Source organism: Gobio gobio, assembly GCF_949357685.1.
Source record: "Gobio gobio genome assembly, chromosome: 20".
Lineage (NCBI taxonomy): Eukaryota > Metazoa > Chordata > Actinopteri > Cypriniformes > Gobionidae > Gobio > Gobio gobio.
Window position 1 is genome coordinate 13,716,874 of NC_137113.1, and position 12,910 is coordinate 13,729,783.

The window sequence follows — 12,910 nt, forward strand, 5'->3', positions numbered from 1 at the left end:
AGTAAAACCAGTAATATTAAATATTTTAAAATGTAATGTATTCCTGTGATTGCAAAGCTGTATTTTCAGAATCACTACTCCAGTCTTCAGTGTCACATGATCCTTCAGAAATCATTCTAATATGCTGATTTGCTGCGTAAGAAACATTATTATCATTTGTGAATCTTAATATTTTTTTGTGGAAACAGTGATGCATTTTTTAAATATTCTTCCATGAATAAAAAGTTCAAACATTTATATGATAAAATCACATGTAAATACACATTTTATTATCAATTACATATAATCTTATGATTATAGTGAACATGTCTTAATTTTATGTCACTTATGGGTTTTTTTTAGGTATATTTATGCATTATGTATATTTTAGATTTTCAGAACTTTCTGCTTCCTTCAAGGTTTAAATTAGATTATTTCTACACATCTCTCCTCAGAATTGAGGGGAAAAAATGGGTTGATTCTGTGTTCATCTGCAGTGATTCCTCTTTTCCATTGTTCATACACACACACTAGAACCGTCTTAACCTTCTTGTTTTTCCAGAAGGGAACTACTGTTTTTAAACTGAATGTGTTTTCATGGCTCTGCACCCTGAGAATGATCATCCAACTTCCGTTGTGCATTTCCTTTGAATGCTGGGTGTCATTGCAGAGTTCTCGGAAATGCCATCAGCTGTTTGTGTGCGTGCATTTGTTTGCGTTGGTGTTGTGCGTTCGTGTGAGCAAACCACTTATAGCGCCCTGGTTTCCTATTATAAAGTACAAGCTGTTATGAATCACAAAACAGGTTTGTAATGAAATGCAACATAACAGAAATCAAAGGAAAGTCTTAATTGCTAATGATGGCTTCATTTTTTTTTCATCAAATTAAAACAATTAATTGTCTTTTACTAACCAGACAGGATTAAGGTACGTCATTTTATTTGATGGAAAATAATATTTTTTTATGCTAAAACATACTTTTATCCTTAATCTTCAATAACTGATATGTTAACATGCAACTTTGCAAAGTGCAGATTTCCCAATCCAGACTATTTATTTTCTGTCATCCAGCAGATGAAACCCAGAGTTTGTATACCTCCATCCACAAACCCAATACTTCTGACACCATGTCCAAACGTTGCATCTATCATCTGGGAGAGAGTGCGAGAGAAGTCACCTTACCTCCACGGACAGGTTGCACATGAGACCCGGTGGCCAACAGCAAGAAGAGCAGGTAAACGTGGACAAACGGCCCATTCCCCAACAAATAAGCCATCTTTTCTTGTCCGATAGTGGATTTGATCTCTTTCTCTCTTTTCTGTCTCTATTCTATATTTTCATCTGTTTTCTTTCTCTTTTCAACCCTCTACTCTTCCTTGATTGAATTGTGTTTCTTCTGTTTCCTCCTCCTCCTCCTCTTCAGTAGATGATGGATGGTCTGTCGGCCCCCTTTATGTGGCATATAGACTATGGTGCATAACTAGTATGTAGGTTACTGGTTCTTTTGGGTTAGTTCCACCCTCACAATATCCTATCGATCAGTGGAACCTGTGGGGGGTGGGGAGTTCGTTTTGGTGGGCAGGAACGGCAGTTGCCATGACAACGGCTTTGATTTTGACTTTTCTCTTTTTCAATGTTGTATGACATAGATCCAGAGGAGGCCTCAGCTGTTCGGGCAGAGCAAGCGTGGAATTCTAATCACAAACTGTAATTGTAACTGAGCGTTGCGAGTTTGTTTATGCAAATCTGCATGCATAAATTAATGCATGCTTTTTTTGAATACAGGAATTAAGATTTAAACATTTTCTTCAAAAATTTTTTAAATGCACTTGCCTGTAGATAATTCACCTGATGCCAGAGAGTTGCTATGGTTGCTAAAAGAGGTAATTCATCCCTGACCAAGAGGTGAACGTGATTTCACCAAGCACAACATGTTCCTGGATCAACATCTTTGTCCAATCAACCAATCAGTTTTGAGGGACCAGTTTACAGTTCATGTCAAGTTAAAACCAGGGTTAGGTTCACCTGTCATTTCCCTCTGATTTTACATTTTAGGGATAAGTTATAGGGTGTAGGGATAGGTTTAGGACTCAATTTTCGGACAGGAATGTTGTTCCAGGAACGTGTCTTGCTTGGCAAGATGGGCTTTTAATAAAATTTGTCTACTGTCTATGCAGTATAAAGACATTAAAAAAACATAACTAGAGAAAACAGGCTGCGGCATTCCCTTTTGCCAAAAACTTTCAAAACATCCATAGTGGACTTTTGATTTTGTCCGTAGACGGGAATGAAAAAAAAATGAAAGTTCGATTTCTAGTTCTAACGAAATCCTTTGTGCTGTCAAAAGTCCGCCAGATGATGCAAAATGAAACGACTTTTGCTGACAAATAAACAGGGACATCAGGCTGCACATAACATGGAGCATGAATACATTTCGTTCATCTACATATGATAGATTTATATTTGCTTCCACAAGAACCAATGAGGTTAATTCTCCTGTTACGCATCACGTTTGAGCTTCCACAAGAACAAATGAGGTTCATTCTCCTGTTACGCATCATGATTAAGCTTCTGCAAGAACCAATGAGGTTCATTCTCCTGTTACGCATCACGATTAAGCTTCTGCAAGAACCAATGAGGTTCATTCTCCTGTTACGCATCACGTTTGAGCTTCCACAAGAACCAATGAGGTTCATTCTCCTGTTACGCATCACGTTTGAGCTTCCACAAGAACCAATGAGGTTCATTCTCCTGTTACGCATCACGTTTGAGCTTCCACAAGAACCAATGAGGTTCATTCTCCTGTTACGCATCACATTTGAGCTTCTGCAAGAACCAATGAGGTTCATTCTCCTGTTACGCATCACGATTAAGCTTCTGCAAGAACCAATGAGGTTCATTCTCCTGTTACGCATCACGTTTGAACTTCTGCAAGAACCAATGAGGTTCATTCTCCTGTTACGCATCAAGATAAAGCTTCTGCAAGAACCAATGAGGTTCATTCTCCTGTTACGTATCACGATTAAGCTTCCACAAGAACCAATGAGGTTAATTCTCGTGTTACCCATCACGATTGAGCTTCAGCAAGAACCAATGAGGTTCATTCTCCTGTTACACATCACGATTGAGCTTCAACCAGAACCAATGAGGTTCATTCTCGTGTCACGCATCACGTTTGAGCTTCTGCAAGAACCAATGAGGTTTATTCTCCTGTTACGCATCAAAGATTAAGCTTCAGCAAGAACCAATGAGGTTCATTCTCGTGTTATGCATCACATTTGAGCTTCAACAAGAACCAATCCAGGTGTACAACTCACAATTCTGATTGTTTTCTCTCAGAATTGTCTTATAGCTAAACTGAGAATTGAAAGTTATAAAGTCCAAGTTAGATATAAACTCACATTTGCAAGAAAAAAGGTCAGAATTGTGAGATAAAAAGTTGCAAATATTATTAATTATTATTATTTTATGCAGTGTAAACAAGTTTTCTATATTGAATGGACAAAAACTGTTGAAACATTCATTAAAATGAATATTGTATTCTGCAGACAAAAGAAACTTAAACAGGTTAGGGACAGGTTTGGGAGTGAGTAATTGACAGATTTTTAACATTTTTGGTGAGCTATTGTTTCAAAATTGCATAACTTGAATAGCACAACAAACTTCTATATTTTAGATATCATTAATGCCCATTACACAAACATGAAGTTACATGTGTAAATTAAATTCTTGGGGGGTTTGAATGAGAAGTAGTAACAGGACTGTCTAAACATGGCACCCAGAAGTATGTAACACCCTTGTGCACTGTATTTTCAGGTTAAGCATTCATTCTCCTGTTACGCATCACGTTTGAGCTTCCACAAGAACCAATGAGGTTCATTCTCCTGTTACGCATCACATTTGAGCTTCTGCAAGAACCAATGAGGTTCATTCTCCTGTTACGCATCACGATTAAGCTTCTGCAAGAACCAATGAGGTTCATTCTCCTGTTACACATCACGTTTGAACTTCTGCAAGAACCAATGAGGTTCATTCTCCTGTTACGCATCAAGATAAAGCTTCTGCAAGAACCAATGAGGTTCATTCTCCTGTTACGTATCACGATTAAGCTTCCACAAGAACCAATGAGGTTAATTCTCGTGTTACCCATCACGATTGAGCTTCAGCAAGAACCAATGAGGTTCATTCTCCTGTTACACATCACGATTGAGCTTCAACCAGAACCAATGAGGTTAATTCTCGTGTCACGCATCACGTTTGAGCTTCTGCAAGAACCAATGAGGTTTATTCTCCTGTTACGCATCACGATTAAGCTTCTGCAAGAACCAATGAGGTTCATTCTCGTGTTACGCATCACGATTAAGCTTCCGCAAGAACCAATGAGGTTCATTCTCCTGTTACGCATCAAGATTGAGCTTCAACCAGAACCAATGAGGTTCATTCTCGTGTTACGCATCACGATTAAGCTTCCGCAAGAACCAATGAGGTTTATTCTCGTGTTACGCATCACGATTGAGCTTCAGTAAGAACCAATGAGGTTCATTCTCGTGTTACGCATCACGTTTGAGCTTCTGCAAGAACCAATGAGGTTCATTCTCGTGTTACGCATCACGTTTGAGCTTCTGCAAGAACCAATGAGGTTCATTCTCCTGTTACGCATCACGATTTAGCTTCTGCAAGAACCAATGAGGTTCATTCTGCTGTTACGCATCACGATTAAGCTTCTGCAAGAACCAATGAGGTTCATTCTCGTGTTACGCATCACGATTGAGCTTCAGCAAGAACCAATGAGGTTCATTCTCGTGTTACGCATCACGATTGAGCTTCAGCAAGAACCAATGAGGTTCATTCTCGTGTTATGCATCACATTTGAGCTTCAACAAGAACCAATCCAGGTGTACAACTCACAATTCTGATTGTTTTCTCTCAGAATTGTCTTATAGCTAAACTGAGAATTGAAAGTTATAAAGTCCAAGTTAGATATAAACTCACATTTGCAAGAAAAAAGGTCAGAATTGTGAGATAAAAAGTTGCAAATATTATTAATTATTATTATTTTATGCAGTGTAAACAAGTTTTCTATATTGAATGGACAAAAACTGTTGAAACATTCATTAAAATGAATATTGTATTCTGCAGACAAAAGAAACTTAAACAGGTTAGGGACAGGTTTGGGAGTGAGTAATTGACAGATTTTTAACATTTTTGGTGAGCTATTGTTTCAAAATTGCATAACTTGAATAGCACAACAAACTTCTATATTTTAGATATCATTAATGCCCATTACACAAACATGACGTTACATGTGTAAATTAAATTCTTGGGGGGTTTGAATGAGAAGTAGTAACAGGACTGTCTAAACATGGCACCCAGAAGTATGTAACACCCTTGTGCACTGTATTTTCAGGTTAAGCATTCAGCCTGTCACTCAGCCAGACTGAACATGTTGTTTCTATTACATGCTGTCCACACTCAGGATCAAAAGAAGCATTGGAGTCTATTTCTCTCTCTGTATGTAAGGACATCCACCCCTGCTGCAGAGTCCTCTAGTTAGAGGTTATGTCACTTGTTTACTGCCAGTCAAAGGAGTGGGAGAAATGTGCTGAGAGAGCCTGAACCTTGGCTGTGTGACAAGGCAACAGCGGGAACAGATATGTGTGTGTTTGTGTAAGTGTACGGATGTGTGCTGTGCGTGTGTGAGATGAACTTCCGAGTAAAATTTGAGTAAATCATTTACTTAGGAGAAACCCCAAAGCTACTATCAGGCCGATTGTGACCCTGATCTAGACTGATAGTGATGAATGGATTCCTCTTAAGGCTACATCAAGCATTCGGTTGGGTGAATATAAAAATTGATTTGATTTTAACTGGGACAATGCTATCAAAGTTTAACAGACATGATTAAAAGACAGCAGTCAATTTAATGTCAATACAGAGAGCATTTATAGCCGTATGTGCTTCATTTCAAGTATCAGCACTTAATGTGCATATATATACATATATACACTGTATATATAAATATGTATGTGTGTGCGTGCGTGCGTGCGTGCGTGCGTGCGTGCGTGCGTGCGTGTGCGTGCGTGCGTGCGTGCGTGCATGCATGCATGTGTGTAATGTATACAGTGAGTGCGTGCATAATTATTATGCAAGTTGATATTCTGATCTTTTTATATATATATATATATATATATATATATATATATATATATATATATATATATATATATATATATATATATATATATATATATATATATATATATATATATATATATATATATATATAATGCACCTTTGCAGAATAAAACTATTCATTTCCTTTTAAAAATGCAGGATAATGCATAGTCATCTGATAATGACCAGCTGATTATACCTTATGCTTTACTTAATGCTTGTATTGTACCATTGTTGACCTGTCTTAGGAACAGTCAATATTATTGTAGAGTGTTAGAACAGTAACTATGAGGGATGCAGTGACTCATACAGTGTAATAAAGCAGCAAGTGTTCGTCTTCAGGCGAAAGAAGCATTCAAGTAATTGGCAAGACAGTATATAGGCCATATTAATATCATGTCCACACTGATTTTCACTCAGACATGGCTAAATTTCACGAATAATTACAAAAAAGTGGCAAGTAACACGTTGAAATAAACAAGTAAAAATACTGAAGTAGTATAATATACTCCAGTAATCTTTGTTTTATTTACAACTTTGAAAAATGTGCACACTAGTATGCATATTGACAACTTTAATCTTTAAATTTTTAGATTTGCATGTTCAGAGCAATGACAACATCAATTTAAATGTGACCACAGAGCCCTTGGTTTGTCATATACTCTAGCATTTAAACCACTCAGTAAAAAGAAAGCCAGTCTGGGTAGCCTGACGGAATATTGATCATTGTTGATGACAATGTCAAAACCAGTGATACAGTGACCTAGCAAGCCTAATTCGATTTCTCTCACTCTCTCTAATAATAAATAGGGCTCCATATTTGACCTACTTGGCACCTCAATGTATCTTCTGCTCTACTGCATTTCAGCGGTATATATTGTGTTGTCTCTATCATAAATAAATTGGTTTCATTTTTAATTTCCTTTTAATTTAGATAATAATTTTGGTTTAAAGCCGCAATGTGTAATTTTTCACCTCTAGAGGTCGCTTTTTCAAAACAAAGGCGTAGCTTGATGAAGCCTGGATTTTGTGGAGCTTTTATTGTTGCAGACGACCGTTTCCACTTCTTCTGCTCATGTGTATGTGAGGGCAGCCCTGTTTTTTTCATATTAGATACATTATTTGAGTGTATTGAAAGTTATGTTATAATGCTACTCTGTGCATTCGCTCTGCGGCTATGAGACACTTGTTGCACACTGCAGTAAGCTAGATCAATATTAGTCATGGTAAAACATGGTATTCGCGGTAAATCATGAAAACGAGATTTATACAATAAGACTAACTGAGTTGAGCTATGTAAAAATTATTCGTTTTCTGTTGATGAATGTATCCAAACAGTTGCTCACCTGTCTAATAAAACACATTAAAGGGATAGTTTACCCAAAAATGAAAATTAGCCCATAATTTACTCACCCTCAAGTCATCCTAGGTGTATATGACATTCTTCTTTCAGACGAATAAAATCGGAGTTATATTACAAAAGTCCTAGCCTGACGTCGTCATACTCAATTCTAGTCAGAATATGAGTCTGATACTGCTCCGTTGGGCTGTGATTATGGGGCGTGTTTCAACCGAACCAGGAAAGACCTCAATTGGATAGACCTACAACCAATCAGAGCAACGGAGCGACACATAACGTTAGTTGTCAAATGTCAACAGAACTCAACTGCACTGTGTTGCCAAGTCCGCGGGTTGAAGCGACCCCAATTATGTGATATACAGACCCAGGAATGCGATTTTTAGCTGCCAGCCCTGCCAAAATAACAATTTTTTTACCCCCCAAATGCCTTTTCTCCCGGAGAACCCCCCCCCATTTAAAACTTTATCAAGTAAACTTTCGGCCGACCACCTTCTGTGGAAAAGTGTTGAATGTTGAAAGTGAAACTCAAGATGCGTACGTGACGTCATGACGAGCGTACCTGGTCGCGTTAGTCTTTCGATCAGCAGGGCAACTTTCAACAATTTTTTCATATATTGAACAGGGAAGGCGGTCGGCCGAAAGTTTACTTTATAAAGTTTTAAATATGGATATTTTTCTTACACTAACGCATCGATTCGCTTCAGAAGGCCTTTATCAACACCCCAGAGCCGTGTGGAGCATGTTATTTGATGGCCAGATGCACTTTTTATGGACTTCAAAAACAGAAAACTATAAATCCAATTATAATGCTTGCATGGATTAGCCTGGACTTTTGTAATATTATTCCGATTTTATTCGTCTGAAAGAAGAATGTCATATACACCTAGGATGACTTGAGGGTGAGTAAATTATGGGTTGATTTTCATTTTTGGGTGAACTATCTCTTTAAAGCGTCTTTGGTGTTTCCATGGTTTCTACAAACTCGAGGGTAACACAGGTATGATGTCATTGATAGGCAACGCACGGACATGGTCCGTGTCCTGGTTAAAATTGCTTATTTCTCTGGATTTAAACATTCTTGGAAAAATTTGGGATAATGCAAGTACACAAGTCAACAAAATATATAACATTGTTATAGTGGTTTTTGGATATTTTAATCCAAAAATCTTACATATTGTGCCTTTAACGTTAGGTTTTCATACTGTGGTGTCTGTCAGGAGTTATTAAAACAACAAAGCATTTTACTAAACTTGAATAGGTATTGTCACTAGAGGGCAGTATTGTTGCAAATGAGATGCTTATAATGCTTGTATACGAAATGCTACGATTACACAGACATTTGTGTAACACTTTACTACAAGATTCCATTTGTTAACATTAGTTAACACAAACTAACATTGAAAACTACTTTTAAAACTAGTAAAGCATTTATTAAGGTAACACTTCATTTTGATACTCCAACCTTGATCAGTAATTTAGCAACTACATGTCAACAGTCATTTAATATCTGCTAACACTTTATTTTGATGCTCCCTCAACAGACATATAGTCTTATTACTGACGATAAGCAAACTTTTTCTGCTAACCCTAACCTAACAGTAGGCCTACTAACACTTCAATGACAGTTAGTTGACTTGACTCAAAAATAATTAGTTGACATGTAATTGTGAAGTTACTTATAGTTAGAATGTATAAAATGGACTAACTTTATTAATCTTAGGTTAATGTTAATTTCAATCAAAAGTTGCATTTAATAGACCTGAGCAAACATGAACTAACAATGAAAAGTTGTATTTTTATTAACTAACATTAACAAAGATGAATAAATTGATGAAAATTGCTTAGTTAATGTATTAACTAATGGAACCTTTCAGTAAAGTGTTACTGAAATTTGCATTATGAAACTCATTTTCTGTTGTCATCGAGACAAAGAAAGCATTAATAATCCATAATTCCTCACAAAAAAAGCCTCTCTATTTACCCCCTTTATCTCTCTCCATTCATTACTAATTTGCTTCAGTTCTCGCCACTTATTCATGTTTTTCCTTTTATCTCGTTTCTCTCCCTTCATCTCCCCACATGCCTCAGAAATTACAGATAGTTAAATTCACATTAATAATGTTAGCCTCCGTGAACCCCGCTCAAAGCAATCACATTACGTGCTGTTATGAATTAATGTGTTTAGATGGGGAAAAAAGGGCCCTTCACTTTAAGTGCTTTAACTATGAGTTTGTGTTGGCAGTTTTTCCTTCTCCACTCTACAAAAGAGTAGATAAAAGCTAAGTGAATCAGTTCAGAGTAGACAAAGTGGACATAACCCCTTTCTTCATCACAGCAGTGTTTAATGGCTCTTGTGTCTTTCTTGGCTTGGATAAAAAAACAATATTCAATGACAGGATTTATAGGCCTCCTACACATTGTGCTATGGAAGTTGTAGGCCAAATGCACAGAGACTGACCACTTCCTCTAGCTGTCTTTATACATCTCATGAAATCAAAATGGTAAATTCTTATTTTTTTATGGAATATAGTTTTTATTGTGAGTGTTTTTTCATGTGCACTTGTAATCTTTAATCAAAATAACTTCCCCTCCCTCATGCAGCGACATCTCTTCACACTTCACACTGTCACTCACAACGATCTATTCATTTTCCAATGGACAAAATCAGGTCCTGTCCTAAATTTTTTCTTGTTCGTTTCACTCAGATATACACTCACCTAAAGGATTATTAGGAACACCTGTTCAATTTCTCATTAATGCAATTATCTAATCAACCAATCACATGGCAGTTGCTTCAATGCATTTAGGGGTGTGGTCCTGGTCAAGACAATCTCCTGAACTCCAAACTGAATGTCAGAATGGGAAAGAAAGGTGATTTAAGCAATTTTGAGCGTGGCCTGGTTGTTGGTGCCAGACGGGCCGGTCTGAGTATTTCACAATCTGCTCAGTTACTGGGATTTTCACGCACAACCATTTCTAGGGTTTACAAAGAATGGTGTGAAAAGGGAGAAACATCCAGTATGCGGCAGTCCTGCGAAAATGCCTTGTTGATGCTAGAGGTCAGAGGAGAATGGGCCGACTGATTCAAGCTGATGGAAGAGCAACTTTGACTGAAATAACCACTCGTTACAACCGAGGTATGCAGCACCGCATTTGTGAAGCCACAACACGCACAACCTTGAGGCGGATGGGCTACACTCTAAAAAAAAAAGGTATTATATTGCACCAAAAATGGTTCTTGGCTCGTAATCATAGGGGAACCTTTTTTAGTGCTATATAGCACCAATTTTGGTGCTTCAGTGGTTCTTCAGCGGTTCTTCAGAGGTTCTTCAGAGGTTCTTCACCGGTTCTTTGACTAAGGTGCTATATAGCACCTCTGAAGAACCGCTGAAGAACCACTGAAGCACCAAAATTGGTGCTATATAGCACTAAAAAAGGTTCCCCTATGATTACGAGCCTTTTTTTTTAGAGTGTACAACAGCAGAAGACCCCACTGGGTACCACTCATCTCCACTACAAATAGGAAAAAGAGGCTACAATTTGCACAAGCTTTCCAAAATTGGACAGTTGAAGACTGGAAAAATGTTGCCTGGTCTGATGAGTCTCGATTTCTGTTGAAACATTCAGATGGTAGAGTCAGAATTTGGCATAAACAGAATGAGAACATGGATCCATTATGCCTTGTTACCACTGTGCAGGCTGGTGGTGGTGGTGTAATGGTGTGGGGGAAGTTTTCTTGGCACACTTTAGGCCCCTTAGTGCCAATTGGGCATCGTTTAAATGCCACGGCCTACCTGAGCATTGTTTCTGACCATGTCCATCCCTTTATGACCACCATGTACCCATCCTCTGATGGCTACTTCCAGCAGGATAATGCACCATGTCACAAAGCTTGAATCATTTCAAATTGGTTTCTTGAACATGACAATGAGTTCACTGTACTAAAATGGCCCCCACAGTCACCAGATCTCAACCCAAAAGAGCATCTTTGGGATGTGTTGGAACGGGAGCTTCGTGCCCTGGATGTGCATCCCACAAATCTCCATCAACTGCAAGATGCAATCCTATCAATATGGGCCAACATTTCTAAAGAATGCTTAAAGCACCTTGTTGAATCGATGCCACATAGAATTAAGGCAGTTCTGAAGGCGAAAGGAGGTCAAACAGTATTAGTATGGTGTTCCTAATAATCCTTTAGGTGAGTGTATGTCACCAGTGTAGGGGAAAGTTACTTTTAGAAGTAATGCTTTACAGTTTTGAATTACTCCTTGAAAAAGTAACTAATTGTGTTACTTAGGAAAGTAATACTTTTTCTCACCTGGGCTGGGCTTGTTATTTTTTTTTTTATAAAAGATCTATTTTGGCAAATGTAAAGGCCCTTTCACGTCAAAAGTGAAATGAATAAGCCTCAGGCTGAAGGAAATTCACTCCTGTACAGTAGAGGGCGCAGCTCAAACTAAATTTTAGCTGTGCTACCATTCTGGATTGCAGAAGGACACAGGAGAAGAAAGTTCAAAACTCACATACTTTCTTGAGTAAGTACTCATTTTGAATAAGTTATTATTTCACGGCTTCTAAAAAGTATATTCTATTTAGTACGAATGTCTGCTGTAATGTAATCTGGACATACTACATTCGCCATGTTGTCATTATCATGTGACCGTCAGTTGCGTCGCTTCTCTGTCGTTCATAAATCCACTCCCGTGGCCTCATGGGATAGTAAAGTGTCCATCGCATGCACACTTCAGAATCTCGATGAAAGTAATAGGTCATTCTGTACTTTTTGCCTACTCTTTTATACACTCTAAAAAAAAAAAGGTTCTATATTGCACCAAAAATGGTTCTTGGCTCGTAATCATAGGGGAACCTTTTTTAGTGCTATATAGCACCAATTTTGGTGCTTCAGTGGTTCTTCAGCGGTTCTTCAGAGGTTCTTCAGAGGTTCTTCACCGGTTCTTTGACTAAGGTGCTATATAGCACCTCTGAAGAACCGCTGAAGAACCACTGAAGCACCAAAATTGGTGCTATATAGCACTAAAAAAGGTTCCCCTATGATTACGAGCCTTTTTTTTTAGAGTGTTACTGAGAATTTGGACATACTTCTTTTGCCACATACTGTTTTTCACCTACTATATAGTACACTGTAAACTCTAACGCTCAAAATAATTAGTTAGTTTGAGTAGAGCCGACTCAAATTAAACAAATTCGGACATACTTCTGCGACAGATCTGCCAGGCTCTCTCACCAGTCAACCACAGCGCACCCAATCACCAGAGTACTAATCATGCACACCTGCACCTCATCTGCACCATCATCAGCTCACTTCATAAGCACACACCTCACCTCAGTCAGTTGTCTGATCTTGTTTCTACACGGACTACCTACCTGTTTCTCCAG

General features: G+C 38.0%; 1 protein-coding gene across 1 annotated transcript in view; it reads right to left on the minus strand.

Moving 5' to 3' along the window:
* btbd17a (BTB (POZ) domain containing 17a) overlaps window positions 1–1,476 on the minus strand; it is a 10,122-nt gene extending 8,646 nt beyond the window's left edge. The window contains exon 1 of the mRNA XM_079801452.1: window positions 1,162–1,476. Within this exon, the coding sequence (XP_079657578.1) occupies window positions 1,162–1,255 (94 nt within the window). The 5' untranslated portion in view covers window positions 1,256–1,476. The remainder of the gene's footprint in view (window positions 1–1,161) is intronic.
* Window positions 1,477–12,910: the final 11,434 nt, after the last annotated feature.